We start from the raw sequence: 24238 nt of genomic DNA, 5'->3' as shown, positions 1-24238 counted from the left end.
TAGCCACGTACTTAAAACGTCCTTTTGGGACATTTCTTTCCACCTTAGGCTCATTGATAAGTCTTTGGAGCTGGGTTACAAATGTGATACACCATACAAATGGGGAATTTACTTTCACTTTTAAGTGTTATTAGCCTAACAGTTCTTTAAAATACAATACAACAACACACCACTTGAACACAAAACAGCTTAGGAGCCTTTATTTACAGTTCTCAGAAGCCTCGTTTGGATCTTACGTGTATGGAGGTTGTTGCTAGGCTCCTGCTGTAGTGCTAGAGAGCTCTAGTCTCCTGCAGTTAAGGGGACTTGTCCAAGTGGAGGTTAGTGCTTTATGCTCCACAGCCAGTGTTGTAGCCGACTCTGGGCTGCTGGGGGCTGTGGACTCATGAACGGAGGGGGACAGCGCGTGGCGGCGGTGTAAGCACCTAGAGGTAAACGGGGGAGGGAGATGGTGAAGGGTGAATGAAACAGCTACCTGAGATCTGCAGGAGGTAACGATGCGATTCTTCACCTGGCTGTGGTGGTCCTAGAGTTGGTACATAAACAACTGGCACTGTCTGTAACTTGTTCAGGAAGGCATTGTATGCTGGAAAAAGAAGGGAAATGTCGCCTTTAGTGATGCTGGTATTGAAGGAAGGCCTTAACGGAGGGGCAGAGTCAGCTTTAACATTTAGAGCTTCTTTAATTGCTGCAAAGTAATATTCCAAATCTAATAGTAACATGTTTAGGAATCTTTATTAAACTTTCAGAGGTATTGACTTATGGCTAAAAGTTGGTAAGATGTGCAGGTGCAGACAACACTTGAGCTGTGACTGTGAGCAGAACTAGGTTTGCAGTGGTTTCCACTTCCGAGTGTGTTTGCCACATTATTTATTGCTTCTTGATAGTTGTAAGTTGAGCAGGACCTACTAGGCGACTGGCTAGGGCAGCTAAATCAATATCAACTGCTTGTCCCAAATTAGATGCGATAAACAACTAATTTTCATCCTTATTTAGTTTGTGAAATGGCAGTTTCCAAGTCAAAGTCCACGTGCTGAATATAAGGACTCCTTACCTAGAAAGAGGAAAGCTGTTGATGCCAACGCTGCAAAGAGGGTGTAGAGGAGGATCTGGTAAGAACCCACGAACTTCTGGAGGACACCTGAATCTTCACACTGATCTATGCGTTGGCCAGAACAAAAGATAATAGTAATTATAACACATCCAGGGCAGATGATGCATTTAAAACCTTGTGTAGTCATAAATATCCAGCAGAAGCACTCAAAACCCAGACCTTGGGACATGGTTTTTGTTTAAGAGTAAAGAGGTAAAATATACCTGGCTCCACCTCTGGCTTTACCCTGTCGGCACAATAATAAACTCCAGTTCTTGAGCCTCTTTCTTCTCTTAGCTTACAAGAGTTACCCTTCCCATGCACTTTAACTCCAGGTGACATGCTTCCCTTCACCAAATTGTGACAATCTTTGATGATTTCAATTTCTAATTCTTATAACAAACTTTTTTGGATCACCAATGGCCTCATAAATCCAGGGGCCCCTTTTCTTTCTTTGCTCAGAATGTCATTTCTAGGGAACATTCTGATTTGTATGTAACCTTGTCCTTAATAAAACTTTAAACGTGTCTTTGAAGCATACTTGGCATCTGCCTTTGGTTATTTCAAAATTCTTCAGTGTCTGGAACTCTTTCCTGCCCCACCAAACAGCCTGAACTTACGGGTCCTTCCGTATAAATTGTCACCAGACCCTCATACCTAGTTCCTATTCTGTATCTTTAGGATAGGATCTCCAGAGCCCAACTGGGCTTAAACCTCTCTCCCTCCTCTTGCTTCACAACTTCGCACTGTTTATAAACCACCCCGAAGAATAACAGGTTGCTTGAAGTGCACATACTAAAATCAAGATTCTCTGATTCCTGATCAGGCCCCAGTTGTTAGTCGAAGGAGGCTATGCCCTTTCTAGCACCCCACTCTTCAGTCTACACTGAACTAGGGGGTTCCTGTCTCCTCAATGGTGCCCCGTCTTAAGATTTCTGCAGGGGCCGCCACTCCCGGCATGCAGCAGTGGGCAGGCACTCGGCTGTGCCGGGTGGGGTGGGGCCGGGTGCGTGCGTGAGCACTCTAGCATCAGCTGTACCGTTCCCACGAGGTCCTCTAAGGAGTGCAGGGTCTTAACCTTTTTTTTTTTTTTTCCACCATGGGCAATTTGGGCAGTCTGGTGAAGTCTGGGTCCCTTCTCAGATGTTTTCAATGCAAAAACATAAGAATAAAGGAAACCAATTATATCAAGTTAGAAAAAATATAATTTGTGACAATTATACAGTTAGCAAAATGTTAAAAGGCATAATTTGTGATACAGTAATATGTATGCTTTAGTAATGAGTCTAGCTTCAGGTCTGATTACTGTAATTTTGAAAAATATTTTGAGATGTGACAATTGGAACATGAATTCCATTGGTGACAGTTGCATACTGCTGATACTACTGTGGTTTGTTGCCTGTATTTACATGAGTTGATTCAGAACCAGTGAGCTGTAGATTGAAAAAAAAATAGCTCTGACAGAGCACTTGAGTGGTGGGGCCTTGAAAATCTCACTTCCTCAATTCTTTAAAAGGAGAAAACACCTGCCCTTGTGAGTGATGAGAATTAAAATGCACATAAATGTGCTTGGGATATTTGCTGACCTGTACACATCCAGCACTCACACAAACGAAGCACTTTCTCCCCTGAGGTGTGCGAGGCTCGGCCTCGTTCCCTCCCGGTAAGTAAGAGCAGTTCTGGCCCTTGAGGGACAGGCAGACGGAGGTGACACGAGGAGGCTGGTTCTCGGCTCTCCAGACACCTGTCCACGGCGGTTCCCACACTGGGCAATGGCCGGAATCGGGACTGGGAGGCTAAGTCTTGGTTCCGGGGTTATCACCATTTGCCCTTCACCTGATGCAGAAAGTCTGCGTGTTTTTGAAGAAAATGGAACATTTATCGGGTTCGGTGACTAGTAAGTACACTTGAGGTGACAACTCATCTTAAACTGATGACTATCCTTAAACGTGCTGAGTACAGCATCTATCTCGTGATAAGAGCTGCCTGAAGGTTATGTCATGGGTAGGCTTGGAAGATGGATCTGTGCCCAGCTGGTCTCAGTAACCTCGGTCCAGTGGCTGAGTGTTTCCCACCAAGCTGGAAATACGTTCTTTCCTCCTCTGGATTAAAAACAAGCCCCAGTGCTCACCTGCCCCAGGGTCCCTCGCGCCTCTCACCAGCACAGCCTCACTCTGACCCGTGAGCACACAGGAGACGTTGATGAAAACGGGCGCCGCGCTCTGCCGGAGGGAGGTGAAGTTGACCACTGTGACAGGGTAGACGGCGAGGCCTGGCGTGAGGGGGGAGTCCCTGTGGCCGGAGACCACGAGGACGGGGGAGCTGGGGACCACCTTGGAGAAAAGATACATAGAAGTTGTTGGGAAGGAGAAGGATGGGTTTCGTGTGAGTGCATTCCACTCAAACACACACACCTGGCTTTCTAGATCTAGCTGCCAGCAAGTCACTGACTTTTTCACACTTAGATATGTTGAATGATAAGGGAAAAAAGTGAACCCTGAGAATAAAATAGGTTTCGACAAAAGTTTTAAACTGCAGTTCCAAAGATGGTTTGGGGATGGCGCTGGTGTTCTCTTCCAGGCTGGCGAAGCTCACGGGCGAGAGTCCGGGCTCCTGGAGCCCCCCTGGCACTGCGAAAGGGTCACGTTTGCTTTGTTCTGTTTAAGAATTTCCTGTGCTGCATTTTACCAAGTCATTTAGAAACCCCCTTTGGACTGGGAATGAAAATTTCTTTCAAAACCCTGCCCTGTTTCGGTTCAGTTCTTCACGTACCTCCAGCTTCTCGAGAACCCTGTCTACCCCCAGCACTCTTATCTCCCCGACGGCTTGTCTGTGGCTGAGCACCAGTTCCGACTGGTTGATGTAAAAGGCTGGGATGAAGGGGATGAGGATTCTCTGCATTCCGTTCTTGGTGCGCTCGCTGACGAGCGTGGCCCACCCGTACACGGAGGTGTCCGCCGTGCTGAGGGCCTGGAGCAGCTCCTCTGGCTGCAGTCGAGCCTTGATCAGGCAGACGTAGAGCCCTGCAGAGGGAAAGCGGGGCAGGAGCGTCAGAGGCTCTCTCGAGCCCACACGTTAGGATAGGAAGTAAAAATGGGACACGTACATTCGAAAGAAAATGTGAACTTGGTTCTGAGTGCTCAGTGTCGGCGCACTGCGGGCCGGCAGAAGCCGGTCCGGGGAACCCACAACCGAACTCGCTGCTCAAGAAACCACGGCGGGCAGGGGACGGCTCGGGGAGTGTTAGCGTGCTCGCAGAAACGGGCTGCACAGCGGAACGGTCGGCAAGAAGAAGAAAGGGTGTGTGGAAGCGGCGGGCCGTGGGTGTGAGGCGGCCACTTCTCTATGGGAACCCCTCCGGACGGCCTTACTTCTGTTCGCTGTATTTTTGGAGTTACCCACCCTCAAACCTCAGCTGTTTTTTGACACCCTTTCCCTCATTCTTCAGTCTTCTCCAAATCTTGCTCAGTCACCCTCTGAAATGCCTGACAGGTGCCCGCTGGTCTCTCCCTGTGCAGAGGCTCGTCGTTCACGCTTGGGTGACAGCGGCGGCCCCTCTTACCGGCCTCCTTGCCCCCGTTCTCCTTGTCCAGTCTCCGTGCTGCCCGTAGATGGCTTGAAAACTGCTTGTGAAGAGCACTGACTCTGAAACCTCACTCCGCCCCTCTGCGCCCCAGGCTCTGCGTGTGCCTTTGCGCTGGGATTAATGCCCTGTGCGGCACTAGTGAGAGTCAAAAGCCTCGTCCTCCCCGCTGTGGCCCACCGCCCGCCTGGTACCAGGCACTCTGTTTGGGGCTCAGCAGTTTGCCGAGGGAACCTCCTTCCGTGGCTGCCCACCGCCCACCCGGACCGTTCGCGCGGCCAGCCTTGGGGCAGAAACCCCCACGACGTAGCGCTGTCCCGTTGACGCGGGACACGGCGCCTCGTTTTAGATCAGTGACATGTAAGGTCCCCCCAGCATAATGCGTCTTCCTGCTGTCCGCGTGTTCGTGCCCTGCTGCTCGGTTTAGCCTTCAGGTCAGCAGACGGTCAGGCTCTGCTACTTACTGGGGGGAGGAGGTGAGTGACCCGCGCCCAAGCCCTCGGAGATGACAGGGACCAACGAAACGGCGCACCGCAGAAAGGCGTACACAACAGGAAGGTGTTAGAGACAGGTGAAGAGTGTGAATGGCTTGAACTAAAAGTGCTGAGAGTGCCCCGTGCCACAGAGCGAAGGCCACTGGAAAGCAGCGCAAGGAGGTGACAGCTGCGCACACAGGAGAACGAGGCCCAGGCCGAGCTCGGCCGGCGGAACCCACCTTTCTCCACGTCGAAATCCGAATGCACGTGGAAGACTTTGCTTGCCGGGATGTCCAGCAGGGTGTTGCTGAACTGCACGTGGCACAGCACGAGGGTCTCTGGGAGGAGGACCGCCGTGATGGCCTCGGCCTGGCTCGGGGTGCAGGATCCTAATAAGCAGAAGAGAGGTCACCGGCTTTGTCGCGGACGAGAACTTTAAAGGGGAGGCCACTATGTAGAGGCTGCTCAGTGTCAAACACACACGAGGGTCACTTCTGCCTGACTGGCTACAGCCGCCTCGCCGGCTCCTGCCGCGGTCAGCAGTGTGGGCCCGTCGCCTCTGCCGGCCCGCGGTGGCCACAGTGGGGCTTCCATTAACAACATGACAGGGAGGTGGTGTCCCCTGTCAAAGCTTTTTGGAATTCATCAGTGGGAATAAGACAGGGAAACTGGACAGCTATTAGAAATACTGCACTGCAATACATTTGAGAAGTAGCTTTAAGTCTAGAAGGTCTGTTTTCCACGATCAATTAAATATGACAAGCCAAATATCTCTAGAGTTTCATTACGAGTGGTGCCTTAAAAGGAGCCACGTAGCCAGCAAGAAGCCGACTGGCGCCAGGCCTGGGTCAGCGGCCTGGACGGCGTTCTAAGCCAAATAGGGACTGGTGTCCTGGTAAGGTTTTCCCAGCACCGTTTCTTAATGGTTTCGGTTTGCTGAAGCCCTTCTTTAACTGCCAGCAGGCCAGTGGCCATTCTCACCTCCTGGAGACTGTCAGCAATATCAAAAGAATGGTTTTATGAGGTTGCACAATAAGTTGTAGTTTTAGAAAGAGTTTGTGGGGGAAAAATTGCAGTCTGTAAGATCATAAGATAGACAGCAATGAGTGAATGTGCTATGAAGAAACACTTAGTACTTTGTAAAAGAACCTGGAGACTTTTAAGAATCAAATGTTCTTATTTATACATACTTAGATTGTATTTATAAGATTAAATATCTCATGTGAAAGGAAAATACATTCAGTGCTTAAAAACTGAAGGACAAAGAGGCAATTAGAGTTAAAATTATCCTAAGTTTTTAAATTTTTCAGTTACAGTTAACATACGATATTATATTAGAAAATTATCCTAAGTTTATACACAGCAATTATAGTCTAGACTTCTCTGCTTGGTTTTGAATGTTCTTTTTGCCAAAAAAGAAAAAAATCTGGAATTTAGTCCTTCTTTAGGAAAAAAGAAAAGAGAATGAAAGCATGTCCATGGCCTCTGGAGTGGGACGAATCTGCCGCTCACGCCACTCCCTGGGTGTCCTTGTATGTCACTTGCTCGTAGACTCAGGGATCTCCTCTTTTAACGTGAAGATAATCACTACCTGATGAGATTCTTAAGTGAGACAAAATACATAAAAATTCCTAACATAGCAGCTGGGATTGATCAGAGCTGCTTCTATTTTAGTTTTCTTTCCACTGCCTTTTTTGATAGTAAATGATGGTCTGACACAGAGTAACGACAATAACAAAACACTGGGCAAATGTGCTGAGCAAATAACATTTCAGGTGTCACCGAGTCCAACAACTCTCAAGTCCGGGGACGCATAAAAGGGATTAGGCCCCATCCCGAATTGATGAAGTTTCTGGATGGAGCCCATGAGTCTGTATTTTTAAAACATCTCTTTGGGTGACACTGTCAACCTGCCGTTTGGAAGTCCCTGGTCTAGGCCACCTCCTAGTCCCGGGCAGGGCTATAACCAGAAAGATGACGGACACCAGGCCGGGCTATTTCAAACCTTAATACAGTTATAATTCCTGAGGTCTCGCAGTGCTCAGTGATTTATCTGTTAAGACTGGGTTGATTTTGAAGTAAAAGGAGACAGACCTGGGTTGCACGTCCGGAGGAATGACTGAGTTGTGGGACCGTGGGGAGATGGGGACAGACCCGTGCCGCTGAGGGGTCCTGACCTTTCAGACTGACGCCGTTTCTGCCCGTGGTGATGAAGAGCTTGAACGCGGTTGAGTTGGGGGTGTTGGTGAGGTAAGTCCTGAGGTCATAACTGAGTGTCAGCCTTGATGATGCGTTGACAACCACCTGTCAGCAAACCGAAGGAAAATGTGTCCCTAAGTTCTCAGAGACTCTGGTTCCCTCCGTCTCCACCCCAGTAACTTGTTTAACCAAAAGCATGTTTCACCCGAATGCCCTTTTGTGATCACATAGTTGAGAACCACAAAATCTGTTCATTTATGAGAAGAACATGCTTTTTCTCAAAGGAGGTCTGTCCATTTTTCCTTCTGACATCTTCCCTTTGTACGACTCCCTATTAAAATGCCTTTGAAGACAGTGGCAATGGTTTTCAGAAAGTTTCTCGTCAGTCGCGTATGATTTTAACCCTTCCTGAAACTTCGGAGGACTCTGGTTTTCCTCGATACACTCGTGATGTTCTGCCTTGTATCACGGGTGTCTTCATGTGTGTCCAAGTCCCTCCTGTTGGGCTCTAAGCTGTTGGAGCCTAATCCATCTCCATGCAGCCCATACTGTGCCTCGTCCACAAGGCAAGAGCTTAAGGGCTGCGGGGAGAGAAGACGACGACACCGACGGCCCTTCCCCCAAGTAGCTTCGATTCGAACGCAACACGCTGCCTGCCCAGTCTCCTCGGTTCCGCCATTGTTTTGGTTTTTTTCAACTACTCGGGGACCTTCAAACAAGTTGGTTACATTAAGAGCTCAGTAAGAGAAGGAGTTCTGTCTTTCTCACCTTTGATTTTCTAGAGCCTCGCACAATCGCTGACACAGAGCAGGCCCCGGTGAGTGTCTGCTACTTAGTGAGTAACTAAACAAGGACTTTACAAAGCACACGAACCGGAAAATAAACGACCTTTCGGCGTCTAACGCCACAGCCCATCCTTCCCTTGCCTTTTGTGACACCATTTCCCTTTGCTTTTCTACTACTTAGACCCTTCTCAATCGCTCTTTCTAAGTGTCCTCTCGTGCTATCTCTATCCTCAACCCTCTTACTTGCTCTCAATGCAGATCCTCTTTTTGGATGTTCTCCAACTTTTCTCTCTACCCTTACAAACTTACACTGAAGTCACCCTAGTTTATTCATTGGTCTTCAAACATAACATATGCTTTTATCTGCCTTTGTACATCTATGCCTTTAGTCTAAAATGCCTTCTCCCCCTTTTCCTCAGTTTAAGCACCATCTCTGAAAAATTCAGCCTCAGCATCCAGGATGGATTAGTGACTTCCTAATGTATTCTAAGAGCATTTCTGATATACCACTAGTAAAGCAATGATCAATTCTGTTTTAATTATTTATGCCATGGATAGTAATAAAGTCACCGCTAGACAGTGAGTTCCTGGAAAGAAGACACCAGACATGATGTGGGCACTTACTGGATAATTTACTCATCGATAAAACTGGGACAATACTTTGCAGGTTGAAGGTTAAAAGTTATAGTTGTACTGGATGTAAAACCAAAATTGAAAAACAGATGCAAAGTGCCAAGCCCACCGTAGATGCTCAAAGAATGACAGCTGTCACATTTGAGGAATGAACAGAGGAACAAACAAGTTCTTTGAGCACAGGGGAAGGAGGCTACGTATACTTAAGGGGGCACCAGAAAGGGTTCCAGAAAGCTGAGCTCTTCACGGTTCACCCATCGCACCCGCTCGAGTACCACGCAGCCATTCCTCCTCCTCCTCCCACCTTTTCCTTCTCCACTGAATCATGCCTAAGCCGTTATTTCTCCTATTTTAAAAACCAATCAATGAAACCAACTCTCGACTCCCACCTCCCGCATCCACTGTCTAGCTGCCCTGGGTCACCGCAGTAACAGCCCCCGGCCGGCCCCAGCTTCTGCACTCACCCCTCCGGCCTGGTACCAACCAGCGGCCACAATGACACCTCGAACTAGTCAGACTGGTCGTTCTGGTCATGGTCCTACTCACTGCTGCCCTCCACGCCCCAGTGAAGTCTGCGGCTGTCTCTGCGCTGGACATGTGAGCACAGCCGCCCGTGTCCGTCAGCCCTGGTATCGTTGGGTTTACCTCTCGATAGGTCTTCACCACTCCTGGGATGTCATGAAAGACCGTTGCTACTCCGGGACTCCGGGCTACTCCTACCCCCGTGACAATGTCTGTCTGCAGAATACTGTCCGTGGAAACCATCCACACCCCGGGCTCACCTAGGAAAAGACGAGAGAGCACCTGACTGTGACCTTTCGCTCCAGATCGGGAGGCCACCCAGGCACAATGACCTCCAGGAACGAACGCCCGCTTGGAGAAGAGCTCCATTTTCTGAGGGGCAGGCTTCGCTTCGTGTGTCATGACAGCAAATGAAAGACTACTGACCTTCAGAATCGTAAAAGGAGCCACTTAGCTGGACAATGGACGTGTTCTTCTTAAAGAAAAACTCACACAGCACACAGAGATGACTCTCTGGGTGAGCTTCATCTAGACCCTGCTAAGGACGAGCCTGCACGGAGCTACCGATGACACCAGCGCGCAGCCTGCGAGAAAATGCCGGCTGGCAGGAGAGGAATGCCTCACGGTGGCAGAGGCATGCCAGAGTTCGGTTAGGGTACTGATCCTGGCCCGAGGCCCTTTGGCTTCCTCACCCAAAGTGGCATGGATTTGGGATGCCCCCAAATTCCAGAACGGATGGCAGAGGAGAGGGACAACCCTGACAGAACCTAGCAAGAGGGAGTGAAAAGCCCCTGCGCCACAGATGAGAGACCAACAGTCATGGACGTGGCACTCTGTGGACCCAGAGCAGAGCTGGCGGCCTGCCCCGGCTACGTGTTTGCCTGCGGTGACAGGATCGGAGGGTCTGACCTCGGCCGAGCAGAGCTCCCTTGTATCAGGCCCAAAATACGCAGTTACCGTTAAAATCAGGTCCCACATCCCATCGCTGTACCCAAACACGTGTACCGAGTTCCCAGGAGGATGCGCAGCCAGCACGTCTCGCCTGGGTGGTGCACAGCCAGCCTGCAGCACCTGGGAATACGCTGCCTGGAAACCTAAAGAATCAATACCCGTCTGCTCTCCAAAGCTGGTTTTCTCTGGCTCCGCGGTACTTCTGGGGACAGAAACGCTTTGCCGATCAAGAGTACAGCTTAGCCCGGTACGAGGCCGAACCTGTTACAGAGATGCTGTACACAGGAGTTGGGCCTCCAAATGGGCCTCACAAAGCATCATTCATGGCCCCTCAACTCAGCAACTACCTCCTTGAAGGCTGGAAACGGGGAGAAGGCCCAGCACCCGACAAAGCCTACTGCACAGAGCTGTGTGCTCAGTGGGCGCCAGGGAGAAACGGCTGCTCACTTCCCACTGGCTGCCTGTCGGAGACACGGGTGTCAAGCTGAGAACCATCAGTTAACACGAAAACTAAGAAAACACAAAAACGTCTTTCTCAGAGAGGCCCTCGGCGGTGGGTAATCTGAAAAAGGACGCTCTAGGGGACCAGCTGCTTCCCAGCCCTGCCGCTGGTTGGGAGGTCAGGGACGGGAGGGATCCAGACCGTCCTGGTTGAGGAGGTGAGTGCTGAAGCAGATGACATCTCCGACGAATGTCAGCCCGGTGTCTGGCTCGATGGCGTGCTCGACAGCGACAGGGACGTAGTCTGCCATGCCCGGATGCCTCCGGTCCCAGAGCCCCACCAGCGTCACCCCTCTGTTCACGGCCTGCGCCACATAAGTGTAGTTCCTATTTCCTGGCCCAATAAGCAGCAGGTCATCTCTGAAAGTGGGCGTGAAAGGCAGAAATCTCTCCGTTAGGAAACAGTTCTGGGGGCAGATGCTATTACAACACTTTATATTCGATGGCCCGGAAGTTCAGAGGGGCCCATGGACCAGTCTGTTACCCTCGCATATGCAGTGCCCAGTAAGGTTTTTTTTTCTATTATTATTATTTTTTCCAGTACGGCTTTTTGTTACTAATATTCCAATTTTCTCCCTATGGGAGCTTTCGTGAGCTAGGACTTGACAGATTCAACGTATCCTGAAATGTTTCTTCATTGAACAACTATTAGCACTCTGGTCTTTCCCCCCATCTCAACGAAAGAGACAGATCAGACCCCACGTGCAGAGCGCGGGAAGGGTTTGCTGGGCCTGCGGCACGCTACCGGCCTGACCTGCGAGGTTCCGGTCACCGCGTCAACACCTTCCCTTTGGCTTCCATACCTGTTCAGAGCCAGATAAAGCTGGGTGTTGTGCGTGTGGAACTTCTCTCCGACACTATTATAAAACTGAACCTCGAAGGTGAGAGACATGCCCAGGGGGAAGGCTGGCAGGGCCCTTCCCGGGGCCGTGTACAGCCTGGGCTGGCTGCTCATCCGCAGGTAGGTCACTGGTGCCACCTGTGGGAGACAAAGCCTACTGGTCCAGAGATTTACAATCAGTGATGAAAATGCTGTTCCTCTTTCAAAGGAAACAGTTAGCTCTCGATTTGAGATGACTTAAATCAGAGCGGAAAAGAAACATGACAGTGGGAAATGGCTTTTTAATTATTAAAGCTGTGGATTTAATGTTGAGGTAGAGCTTTTTCAGGAAGGACTACAATTCATCTATTTTGTGCAGAGTACTCAATATTTATTCTTAAATAATTGATCATTTATCGAGACTATTATAGACTATGCTTTCACACGTCAAGGGCTGTGGTAACAGTAAGAGAAGCCCAGCTTTGACTCTTGCTTCATTTCATAGCTTCGTTTAACCATTCTAGCGCTCAGATTTCTTATTAGCCTAATAGGGATAACAACGCCTACCTCACAGGGTTTTGTGGTGACTAAAAGGACCAACATGGTGGCTAGAATATACTAGATGTTGAATGCTTAAAGTTATTTTTTTTGTATTAACTTACCTCTGAGGTGTCTTCTAATTCTAAATGTTTTTTAACCTAAAATTAAAGCCTAGTTTTGATAGCAATAGTTCTATACGTCTCCCACGCCAACCCTCTTGCTAAAGCCGCTTGGAGACAATCAGACCATTTTGAGGCTGATTCCTTTTATAACGAGGACTCTAAAGTCACTTCGATTTGATGGCTGAGAATCACATTGATTGCCCTCTTACCTTACAGTTCATTTCTGATTCCAGAGAGCTTTCTAGTCCTTATAAAAGGAAATCTGCCTCTTAGGGCTGCGGTGTTCCTTTTATCTGGTTACTTTTTGAGGATGTCCCTGAGCTCACCTGCACCCCGGTGATGGTTGTCTGGTTGACTCCGAAAGGCTCTGCGGAGGTGACTTCCAACACAGCGGTGCCCGCGATGGAGCCGGCTTTCAGGAGCCCTTCGCCGTCCTCCTCAACGACAGATGAGTTGGGGAAACACTTGAGAACACGGGAACTCACGATGGCGGCCCCTTCCCTAGGGAACAGAAGGCGACGGGGATGTCCCTTGGGGCTCCGTTTGACTAGAAAGAACGGGGTGGAGACGGCCGGAGGCCATGCTCTGAGGAAGCCGCCCGCCTCTCTCCACCTTGTGCGGCTTACTTGTACCTCAGGAAAAAGTCTGCCTTCGCATTGGCCTTATCTCTTTAAAAAATCAAATCCTATTATACGATTATCCTTAAAGAATTATTCAGCCAAAAGAACTGAAAACAGGTATTCGAACAAATACTTGCGCATGAATGTTCACAGCAGCTCTGTTAACAATGGCCGAAAGGTGAAAACAACCCCAGTGTCTGCGGATGGACGAATGGACAAGCAAAATGCGGTATATCCACACGATGGAGTATTAGTCGTAAAAAAGAATCGAGGACCGATACATCCTGCAACATGGAAGAACCTGAGGACACGCTACCTGGAATACCGCATGACTCCATTTCTATGAAGTACGCAGAACGGCTGAAGTCCCCGAGACGGCTGACTCGCGGCCGGCAGGGGCTGGGAGGGGCGAGGGGAGGGACCACCTAATGGCACAGGCGGTGATGAAGCTGTTTCGGAACTAGACAGAAGTGACGGTTGCAGGATCTAGTGACTATACTAAATGCCAGCGAACTGTACACTTCAAAATAGTTCATTGTATGTTATGTGAATTTCAACTCAACGAAAAAGAATTTATTATTTCCACCCAGAAGGCAGCAGTTCTTTCCATGTTTCGCTGAGGGTGCCTGGCCTGCCCTTCCCCATTCTCCTTACCTGTTGGTATGAAGTCTGAGCTGAGAATTCATGGGCATTAGAATTTGCTCAGGTTGGCACTCTGGATGGAAAAGCCGGAGTTTTTCAAACACCTATAATGAGAAAAAAAATTTTTTTCTCGTTTCTGGAAAAGACAAATGATGACCTTTACTCACAGCTGGCCAACTGCAAGTCAATGGCCTGCCGGACTGCAGTGCGGCCCCGTGCGCCACACGGCACCCCCCAAAGCGCGTCAGGCACTTAAAACGGGTCTCGGTCCCCTAACCTCGCCTGTTCCCGCTGCTAGGGGCTGGGCAGGGCTCATGTTCACACTTCGGACGTCCATCGTATTACTTAGGTATTAGGTATAAAATCACTTTGTAATTTCAGATTTTAGCTCCCATAACCTGAAAGGAGATTTGGGAACAAAGAACCTATGACAGTGTATTATCGAGGGACACTGTCGGGGTCTTGCACCTGGGGAAGGGCTCTCTCCTTCGTGTCTCACTGAGTCAGAGAACTAAAGCCAAAAGAACGGAGAGGAAGACAAAAATCAGTCCCATAACAAAGGGAGAGAAATTTACCTGCCCCCCACAAGCGATGGATTTTTCTTTGGAATTCTAAAAACGATAGAGCCATCTAGCTTTCAGCCTGAGAACACAGAACATCATACTTTACCAGAGTTAGGATCAGGTTTCATTCTACCTAGGAATACAGCTGAGCGGGCTGTCCCCTAATATCCGGTTAGGCACGACCCCTCCGAAATCAATGAGTCTCTGACGGGTGCGGCGTGTGGGAGGTGAGGAGGGGCACGAGCTCGGCTTCTAACGTCAAAACTCAGGCAGGGCAATCGGCGGTTTCCCCCAAACCCCGGGTGGACTGGGGCCGCCTCTTCCCGGATGATTCTCGAGTATAACCTCCTCCTCCTTGATATGTGAGAACGAGGTTCCGCTCTGGGCCTTACCAGGATCTGGACTTCATCAGACAGTTCCAGCGAATCCCCCTCGAACTGCCCGGCGGCACTGCTCGCACAGCGGACGGCGACCTTGACGCTGGTGCGGCCAGCCGCTTTCGTGCGGGCGACCATGGCGAAGTTATTCTCGACGGGGAGCTGAATAAAAACCTACACAGGGAGGGGATGGCTTAAGAGATTCTCGTGCGCAAACACTGTGCCCTTCCGTTTGCTGTGACAACACGGAATCGCAGGCTGGACCCGCTCCCTAGAAGAGGTAGCGTGCTGTGCCAGGGCCCATTGCGAAGCCACTTCTGTCCGTGTTCTCAGCAGCACAGTCACCCCTAGAGTCGGCCTCTGTCTGCAGTGCTCGACGGACCCTGGCCAGCTTCTGTGAGGCCTGTGCCATCGCCAAGCCAAGCCGTGGACAGGACGGAAATGAGGAAAGGGGTTTGCGGGATGGGTTCGGACTGGGGGACTTGAGAGAGCCACTCCCAGGTCCAGTGGCAGTGAGAACGCAAGAGGTCAAGAAGGTGAGCCCCCACGTCAGGGTTCTGCTGACATCGCCGACCGTGTCCCCGCTTGCCTCGCTCACCCTTCCAGTCTCGACCGGATGGGGGTTGGACCCCGACAGTCTCCGCGATGGGGACGGCAGGGCCAAGGCTGACACGGTGCCGACGCGGGCGCCCGCCTGCCTTCTTGGTGCGCACTTCCTGTCCTGTCTCCTCTGCCTTCCGCTGTCCAGAGCCCTCAAGACCTTCCTCTAGCTCTCTTGACTCACAGAGAGTCCCACGTTCCCTTTCCCTCTCCCCTACATAGAAATTTGCATTTCCTTTGTAGAAGTTCAGCAGATCTCAACCAGTAGCCTGGGAAAAACTCTCATGCTACAGAATGAGGCTTCCAATCAAAACGGCGGCACCACAGTCTGGGGCTCTTCCTTGAGGGCCACGAGAGGCCTTTCCGCTGCCTGTTCTATAGCTCAGTTGCCTGTGCAGGTCTGAGGCAGAAGGAGCCTTTGCAAGGCTCCCAGCCATTTCTTCGGCTGGCGAAAAGGGAGACTTCGGACGAGAGCGGGAGGAGGGGGGAAGCGGGGCAGACGCAAGGCCTAGACCATGCCCTGCTTTCGCACAGTCCTTACTTGCTATTCAAGAAAAAGACAAAAAGTAGAATAAAAAAGAAAAACAAAAAATGGCAGATCCCTGAGAACTCCACCAAACTGAGCACATCTCGTCTCTCCCCGCCCCGAGTCTAACAGGTCTCGGTGCTGCCCGTGACCCATGGGCCCCACTGGCAGAACGTCCCTAGACGGTAGACCTGGGACGCTGTCAGACACAGATTTCTTTCCTTTTCCAGACCCCTTCTTTCCTTTTACGTGGCCCCAGAAACGCCCTAATCCTAGCTTGTAACTGCTCCGTGCTCCCAAGGTCTAACTCCAATTCTTTCTTCTCATGGGCACTGCACTGTCACCCCCTGGGTACCTGGCCCAGGTCCCTTCTCCCTACGGCAAAGCTCGGACCTGGGCGGTGGCTGCCTCTGTCCCCGGACCACCGTGGGGGGGTCCTGGGCGGTGCTGCCTCTGTCCCCGGACCACCGTGGGTGGGCCCTGGGCGGTGCTGCCTCTGTCCCCAGACCACCGTGGGTGGGCCCTGGGCGGTGCTGCCTCTGTCCCCAGACCACCGTGGGTGGGCCCTGGGCGGTGCTGCCTCTGTCCCCAGACCACTGTGGGTGGCCCTATCACAATGGGGAGCAGGTAACACAACCGAAGTTTGCCTGCAGCATCCGCCTCGCTTTGCGTTTGGGTTCGGAGTGCGGTTCAGTGCTGCGTGCATTGAAATATCACTGCTATTTTCACAGACAGACTTGGGTGTGCTGTGGACTTCCTCCACGTCCCCCGCCCCAAGGGCTTCGCCGTTCCAGATGCAGGAGGCAAGGAACTGGGAGGAGCTGGCAGCGCCCACGGCCACGGGGAGCAGCGGCTTCACGAATCGTCCTTAGATTCGCTGCTGATACAGCTAGGTCCAGACTCAGGGGCTGGATGGCCACACGGGCCGCGCCGGCCCGCGGCGCCCACGTGCTCACAGCAGAGTCCAGCTCTCCCCCAGCCCCCAGGAACTGTCAATATCCACCACCCATCACGCAGCACAAGCATGTGTCTGAACGTGTCAAAAGATTATATTAAGATTTAAACTACATATATATTTTATGTTCATAACGTGTCACTCATGTAACTAGTTACGGCTCACAAAGGTAACATCGAATACAATATTAAAGGAAACATAGGTTTCAGGAGCTCCCTCCGGCAAAGTGTACTGAACACCAGTATCGTCATCTCAGTACCAAATGTGAATTCTTCGCATGAGTTACAGGTTTCCGGCATTCACGGAACAGGAAAAGGAGAGAGGTAGCAATATTACATAGTTTAGAGTGAGTCAGTCTAAAACTTATGATGAAATAAATTTAATAGCGAGCTCCCTTAGGTAACATAAGCAACGGACATACTGTACCTCCGAGTGCCTGGGCACAAGGTCCAGCACATCCCTCTTGCTCATGGACCAGTGGAACGTGAGCCCAGGGTCGGCGCTGCTAAAGGAGAAAGGCGTCTGGGTACTGGTCACACCCATGACATACACTGGCATCTGAAGAGAAAAAGAGGTTTTGTGCTGTGGACCCTGCCCAGCCAGCATCACCCAAACACAGAGCCCCGAAGAGCAAAGAGCGCCGCCGTCCTGACCTCGGTGGCCGTGACTAGCCGAGTCGCAGCTGCGAGGATCCTAACTGCCCGGAGCTGAACAACTTCAACGTGCACTTCATCCTGCTCGGCGGGCGGAGAGAGCTTAAGCCAAGGGAGGTGGCAAATGGCTGCTGTCGACGGGGGCACTGGACAGCAAACGGCGACAGTGCGTCTGCTCTGCTTCTCAAACACTCCCGTAAGGACAGGGACTGTGTCTTATAACGATATCGAGGCGTAAGACTTGTGGGCTCTTCTCCAGAGATCACGTATTTCCTACGCCTGGTTAGAAGCATGGCAGCTGAGGGGGCTGGAAGGCTGCTCCGGGCCGGCGGCCTCCTCCCCGGCCGGCGGCCTCCTCCCCGGCCGGCGGCCTCCTCCCCAGGCCGGCGGCCTCCTCCCCGGCCGGCGGCCTCCTCCCCGGCCGGCGGCCTCCTCCCCAGGCCGGCGGCCTCCTCCCCGGCCGGCGGCCTCCTCCCCGGCCGGCGGCCTCCTCCCCGGCCTGCCGGCGGGAGCCCCGCCGGAGCAGCGGGGGCGGGGCAAAGACGGCACCTGGGAAAACACTGTGACCTTGCCGGTGTCCTCGTTCACTGTCTGGATGGTGCCCTGGAGCACAGTCGTGCCAACCACCTTCCCTGTAACTTGTCCCCTCCTATTAACGACAGCCACAGTCTCATTACTGACGGAGAAGTGAATGATTGATTGGGGCTGGGGGCCACCTTCAGACATTACCTGCAATTTAAACACACCGGTGCGCGCCCGGAGCTTGGGCAAGAGCCACATCCCGGTTCCCAGCACCTGGTCCGAAGGGCTGGACTCCTCACCACCCTGCCCCCCCAAAAGGCATCTCCCCAGCCCAGCCGCGCAGGTGCGGAAGAAAGGGAAAGGCCGCAAACCGGCGCGGGGGTGCCGAGAGGCGGCTTATGCCGCGCTCATCGTGCAACAGGGAGGAGATTAATGGTCTTTCTCAGACCCTATCGTACCTGAGTGGGAGTAGATAAGAAGGGTGTGTGTGTGCGTGCGTGTGCATGTGTGTACATGTATGCGTGTGTGTGCATGTGTGCGCACACGTGCACGTGTCTGTTGGGGCAGAGGTGCGATGCGGAGAAAGGCTGAATTTTAATTTTTCTGTCTTTAACGTCACCTGCATCATGTTAGTTGGAATCAGCGTCATTTTCTCTGGAACAAGTCTGAATGGAGGAAACACCTTGAAGGAGAAAAGCAGGAGGACGCGAGTGACCAAGCCCAGTCGATTCCGTGGCAGCGACCGCACGGCCTGCTCTGCGGGGGACCTCACTGGCACACACACTCACAAACAATTGTAAATTACTTAAATAAGAATGCTTAAATAAGTTATTACACATCCGCTCACTGGAATAAAAGTGGCCATTAAAATGATGTTTACAAGTATCTGCCTTTTTTACTTTTTTTCAAACATATAAAAATGGAGAGAACAGTAGAAAGAACCCTCGAGTACCTATTACTCGGCTTCAGCAGCTATCAACACATGGCCAAACAATTAGCATTTAAGGACATAAGAAAATATTTTTGATAGAAAATTAATATGAAAAAAGCAGTGTGATTCATCTATGTTAAAATAAGCATTGGGAAAAAAATGAAGGAAATATACTGAAATCTTAATAATGGTCACCTCTAAGTAGCGAAGTTACAGGTGATTTCGATTCTGCATCTTTATATTTTTTTGTTCTTTCCGATTTCTAAAAAGAGTGTGTTACTTTTGCACGGAAAACCAAAAACAAATTCCATAACGTTGCAAGTTAGACAACTATTTTTTTTAGTCAGACTAAACTTGTATGAACTAAACAGAAAAAGATGATGTTAAATAAGATAAAGTATCAATTTTGGATGAGATCATCTCCTTACTTCAATTTGCCGAGGAGCCGACGTGAATTTCCTCCCCATCTTGTCCCTGGCAATAGCCACAAGTGTGGTTTGCCCAACGGTGAGAGCTCGAAGGATATAATTTTCAGAGTACTTGTCCTGTTCCTCCATTAGCCTGCAAAGACCCGTGTGTTTTTAGGTGAGAAAGATACTCACGTGTCCTTGGTTTTAAGAGTGGCCAGTTACGCATCTTTCAAAGGTATTCAACATTTTCTGCTTATTTTAACTCTGGTTAGAAGGAACGGCAAGAAAGTAAATTTCCAGAGTCAAGACAAAGTTCAAGGCGATGGCAGGAATCTCACGAAGGGCAAAAGGCTGTCCCGAGTCTCCGGAGGGACGAGGGCAACATAAGCATAGGCCGGCGGAGCCCCAAGCGCCGAGCAGCCCCGGAAGCCCCGCAGCTCCCCTTTCGCGGGGCGGGGGCAAGGCAGGGTACCGGTGCCTCTGCTTCTAAATAGAGTTTTGAAGGTCCTCTAGCCCGAAGCACCCTCAAAGGATACTGTCCGGGGAGGAGCTTCGTAAAGCGGAAATATCAACGAGACCCCTGATTTTAGCCCTAACACAAGACACCTGGTGATCTGGAGGAGTCTTTGGCAGGTACTGAATGTGGGAAGGGAGTGTGGGCTGAAAGGCATTGAGACCAAAAAGGAAAGAGGAAAACCCGAAAGAACCTCGGGAGAGCGGACCAGGTCGGCAGGAGGGCGGTTCTCCTGGTATTAAGCATGGGAAGAAAGGAGTATGGAAGTGGCACTCACGTCAGGGTGACGATGGCAGACGCCAGCTGCAGTTGGAGGTCCATGTTTCTGAAGTATTTGTTTCGGAATGGGCGTTTGGAAGAGCCAAGAACCCTCACGGTTACTAACACAGTTTTACCTATTTCCACCTGGTAGTTAAAAATAAAAATAAAAGGTAATTTTCATAGCGGTGTCTCCTTCACCAAGGGACAGTCTAGCTCTTTTGTTCATGCTGCATGGCCCCGCTCGGCCTTCGTGCAGATTAGACTAATCATGTGCATCATGTGCATCTCCACCGTGGCTAAGGTGCAGTGCTGTTCTTGAAGGGCAGGTACTTCCAACACACTGGCGAAGGTCCTGGTGCGTGCCCAGCAGCGAGCAGAGGCCGCTGCTGATGTTGGCGTGAGAGCGAGGCCTGCCCCACTACAAGGAAGCACGCATCACTCACCTTGTCCATCAGATCGAGCTCCAGCTCCTGTATGTCTGACACCCGGAGGCGGGCCACCGCTGGACCCAGGAAAGCCAAGCACAGGTCATAGACCTCCAAGGTGAGAAGTCCAGGATGTACTGGAACCAACTAGAAGAAAGAGGATGGGAGCCGGGTAAAGAAGCGAACATGCTCCAGGCAAAATCAGAGCATCTACTTCCGTCTAAAGCGAAGGATACGCCATCTCACTTCCTCGGTGGTGGGAACTCCGAGCGGCCGCAGCACGTGCTTCAGGGGCGGCACACGCACGCCCTCGATGTGGAGTTTCAGCTAATGGCCGAAAGTGCACCGTTAACAAAGATGAACTGATAAAGAGCAGAGTTTAAGTCGACTGCATTCAAGCAGAATCCAACACACACACCCAGCCTCTTAACTGTGAGCAGGGACTGGACCTGACGAGGAGAGTCAAGTTCACTTCCGCTGCCTGTGCGGGAGAAAGCACGGCCGGACAATACTTTGTTCGCCCAGCAGCAGGATTTCATACCCATGGCTGCAAATCCTGTTTAAAACAAATGTTTAAAACAAACGTCCTGACTAAAGTAAGTTAAAGTCCTGCAAGCTCTTAGAAAGGAAGCGTAAACACGAGGTAGCGTAAGGTACTACTTTTATTACTGCAAGTCAGCTCAAAGCGAATCCCTCGGCATACTGACTCCGGAGCCAGCTTAAAAGTTGGAGCTGTCACGTCCTGGCTGAAGACACCACACACTCAGGTGGTAAAGTCAACAGTATGTCTAACTATCCACACAGTTTGTGCTTTGAAAGGTATGGAAATGAACCTTCTTTTAATGGAAATCTTATAATTAGAGGTCTCCTGTCTCAGCTCAACCAGAACCAAAAATTGTCCAGTATTGCAGCTAGTTACAAAAAAAGGGGAGGAGGGAGAGAAAAAGAAAAAAATCTTATTTTTGGTTGAAGAATCTATGTAGGTTAAAAAAAGAAAAAGAACCAAGTGTTACTTTTGTAACCACTTTGAGACACACAATGACATCCTCCCAACCATGTCCCCTCAGTCTGGGACTGTCCCTAGAACTCACCTGGACCGAGCTCTCAGCTTCCATGTAAGTGATGATGGCAATGTCCTGCTCACTGCTGTTGACTAAGAAATAACCAGACCCTTCCACGAGGTTAAATATTTCCTATGGAAAAACCAGACACACAGTATGCCACTCCCTTTGGCTTATAAATGATTCGAAGCAAAGAACTTCTACGTTCCTAAAAAAGGGTGTGGGGTTAAAAGACCATGGTGTATGGACCAAAGACAACACGATGATTAAGGCGCGACTCCTCAGGACACTGCAGTCAGTCACCGCACACGTGCACATGCATCAGCGGCTTCACACGCGCACGCGAGCTTCCTAACAGTCGCGCTGATAGTTTTCGTGGCCCGGTCCTCCCCGGGCACTGCGGTCCCGCTCGGCTAGCCGGGGGCGACGTCTACCTTCACGTCCGGGTGGTTGTACACCGTGGCATCCTCGGGCACCACGGTCACGTCGTCCACCAGCAGCAGCTCCACCAATGCCGACCTGGGCGAGTTGGAAAGTCCCTGGGAAAGTAGCAAGAACCGCGAGGGTGAACATGAACACCCCGTTCCTCAGCTCGGTGAGAGAAGAGTCCGGTCTTCCTTCAAGTGCCAAGGAGCACGGAGTGACGGACCACAGCGTTCCCGGATTTACACCGGAACCAACGACTTTTAAAGAAGAGCCTGACGTTTCAGTTACGTAACTTCACACTTCTGATGTGCCGATCTCCACTCACCTTTGGACTTTTCTTTTCTGAGTAGCCCACAAAACTGACCCCGATGAGTACGGTCCCTTTCAGCTGATGTACTTTAAGGATCTGATGACCTGGAGACATGCAGAAAAACATCCTGTGAGAAACAATCACATGGACAACACAAAAGTGTCTCCAGAAGAGCAAATTCTGCTGATTTTTTTCAAATGATGTTTTATTGCAGGGGGAAAAAAAACCATGTCGAATGGGGAAGTACACCGGAATCAGAAAACAGGGTTTTCGTGCTCACTCTGTCACTATATTCCTATGTGACCCTGGGCAATCACTTTATTTCTCAGTTCCTTTATTAAATGAGGGACTGGGCCAGGCAAAATCTAACTCCCTCTGCTCCAATGGTCTGTGAGTCCAAAAACAGGCTGACAATGTATGGGGAAATTTGTTTGACTTAAAGGTGACAGTGAGAAATAAAGACACGGTCCTTTGGGAACTTTTACTCTTCTAAACTGTTTTGTACACATCAATGTCATGGCAGTCCCTTTCCCCTAAATTTAAAATGGCATCTATTCCTTATTAGAACCATTTACACTCCTTAAACTACTTTGAAGCCTTCCATAATCTGACCTTGCTTTACGCATTCATTTTTTCCTTGTTAAAAATTTCACTATCAAGAATCTGCCACTTTACATAAGTCCATCCTGATTTTGTCCTCTACACATGGTGATTGTGCCTAAATGTGTGAAGCATCTTCTCGTGATGCTTCATTCATTCATTCATTCATTCATTCATTCAACAAAGATTTAGGGAGGGCCTACTATATGCTACGTGTTATGAAGGCAGTTAGGATACTGAAAAAAACCCACAACCCTGGCCTTCAAAGACACCCAGAGCTTAGAGCAGCTGAGGACGCCGACCACCGCCCAGCGCGGCCGGCGCTACTGCAGAAGCAGCGAGGGCGCGCACGTGGCGGAGCCCGCGAGCACGGAGAAGGGGCGCTGTCCTTGGACTGGGAACGCAGAAGGCAGAAAACTCCCAGGCCATTAGAGGAAGATCTCAGCCAGTGAAGATGCAAGAAAGGAGAGCACGCAGCACACGCGGCCCAGAGGCGCGACCAGCGTCGTCACGGACGGGGGCCCGCGGCTGCTGAGCATGAGGAAAACGCAAGCTCCCAGGGGCGGGGGCGACGGGGGGCCGATGAGGCGGGCAGGGGCCAGCGCGTTGCGCTGCAGCGTGGATTTTATCCTGAGAGACGCGGGAGTCCCTGAGACGGTGCGGGGACAGAACGGTCAGTGGCCAAGACGTCAGAGCATAGGCTTGGACGTCAGAGAACTCGCCGTGGCATCTATGTGCTGTGCCTGGAGCCCGGCGAGAACGCAGCCAGCGTCGGATGAACCAGGGAGCTTACGAAACCGGGATGATAACGCCGGTCTCCCGTGGCGTGAGGGCCACGGGCGCACACACATGCGTTCGCCGCGGTACCCGGGATTTCCAAGAGCTCAGTAAACAGTAGGCAAAGAAAATTTTTGAGAGATTCAGATTTCTATTTGAGAAAGATCATTCCGGACGGTAGTGGGGAGGGTGGGGGAGAGCGGGTCAGAGACACACGCGGGGCCGCCGCAGCGATGCAGGACGGAGGTGACGGGGACGCCAGTGGCGAGTGACGGAGGAAGGGGTGGACCGGACGGTGCCCGCGGTGACGCGGACGGTGCGCGGGACCGTCACGGGGGCGTCTCTCCTCCCCACCGCCTGTTACCGGACGGACTCGCAGCAGGCGTCTCGGCGCGGGATCACCCTAGGTTCCTGTCATGCCGTCACGTCCTCCAGCCGAGCTCCTAAACCCGCTCTGAGCGCGAGCGCCCCCCGGGTGCGAAAAGGCTAATTCTCATCTGTCCTTCTCTGGTGCTTCCTAGTCCACCGCGTGGTCACCCCGCGCCCCCGAATGCTCGTGACGGACACTGAAAGTCACGCTCCGCACCACTGTCCTCTCCACTTTTGGGACGGACTCGTGGTGGATTGTTACGTTAATGGCCCGCAGTGAATCACGCTCATTGCCTCCACGTCCTTGAGGGGTCCTCACACCCTGACTCTGGTGTTGGGCCACTGACTTGCTTTGGTGAATGGACATCGGCCAACGTGATAGAAGCAGAGGCCGGAGCACGTGAGCCACGCTGCCCTCTCAGAACCTCGTCCGGCGCCCCGTGGCCTCTGTCAGCCTCACTCGCCTAATTC

At 51.2% G+C, this 24238-nt stretch overlaps 1 protein-coding gene across 2 annotated transcripts in view; it reads right to left on the bottom strand.

The window, feature by feature from the left end:
• Positions 1–173: 173 nt before the first annotated feature.
• The window catches only part of NUP210L (nucleoporin 210 like), a 47688-nt gene continuing 23623 nt past the window's right edge, over positions 174–24238 (bottom strand). Inside the window, exons 18-40 of one of the 2 annotated variants that reach the window (XM_016141492.2) lie at positions 22037–22125; positions 21720–21824; positions 21316–21417; positions 20243–20371; positions 19816–19943; positions 19043–19175; positions 18303–18365; positions 17711–17890; positions 17162–17242; positions 16935–17066; positions 14443–14601; positions 13500–13591; positions 12552–12726; positions 11547–11722; positions 10886–11103; positions 9415–9551; positions 7330–7456; positions 5392–5541; positions 3866–4116; positions 3225–3426; positions 1055–1159; positions 512–586; positions 174–425 (exon numbers count right to left, since the gene is read on the bottom strand). In XM_016141492.2, coding sequence (XP_015996978.2) covers positions 322–425; positions 512–586; positions 1055–1159; positions 3225–3426; positions 3866–4116; positions 5392–5541; positions 7330–7456; positions 9415–9551; positions 10886–11103; positions 11547–11722; positions 12552–12726; positions 13500–13591; positions 14443–14601; positions 16935–17066; positions 17162–17242; positions 17711–17890; positions 18303–18365; positions 19043–19175; positions 19816–19943; positions 20243–20371; positions 21316–21417; positions 21720–21824; positions 22037–22125 — 3113 coding nt within the window. In that variant the 3' untranslated portion in view covers positions 174–321. Of the gene's footprint in view, positions 3427–3865; positions 4117–5391; positions 5542–7329; positions 7457–9414; positions 9552–10885; positions 11104–11546; positions 11723–12551; positions 12727–13499; positions 13592–14442; positions 14602–16934; positions 17067–17161; positions 17243–17710; positions 17891–18302; positions 18366–19042; positions 19176–19815; positions 19944–20242; positions 20372–21315; positions 21418–21719; positions 21825–22036; positions 22126–24238 lie in introns of both variants that reach the window. The other variant, XM_016141482.2, reaches the window with a different exon arrangement.

Source organism: Rousettus aegyptiacus, unplaced genomic scaffold (genome assembly GCF_014176215.1).
Source record: "Rousettus aegyptiacus isolate mRouAeg1 unplaced genomic scaffold, mRouAeg1.p scaffold_m13_p_17, whole genome shotgun sequence".
In the NCBI taxonomy this organism is placed as follows: domain Eukaryota; kingdom Metazoa; phylum Chordata; class Mammalia; order Chiroptera; family Pteropodidae; genus Rousettus; species Rousettus aegyptiacus.
This window is presented reverse-complemented; position numbering and strand designations above follow the sequence as displayed.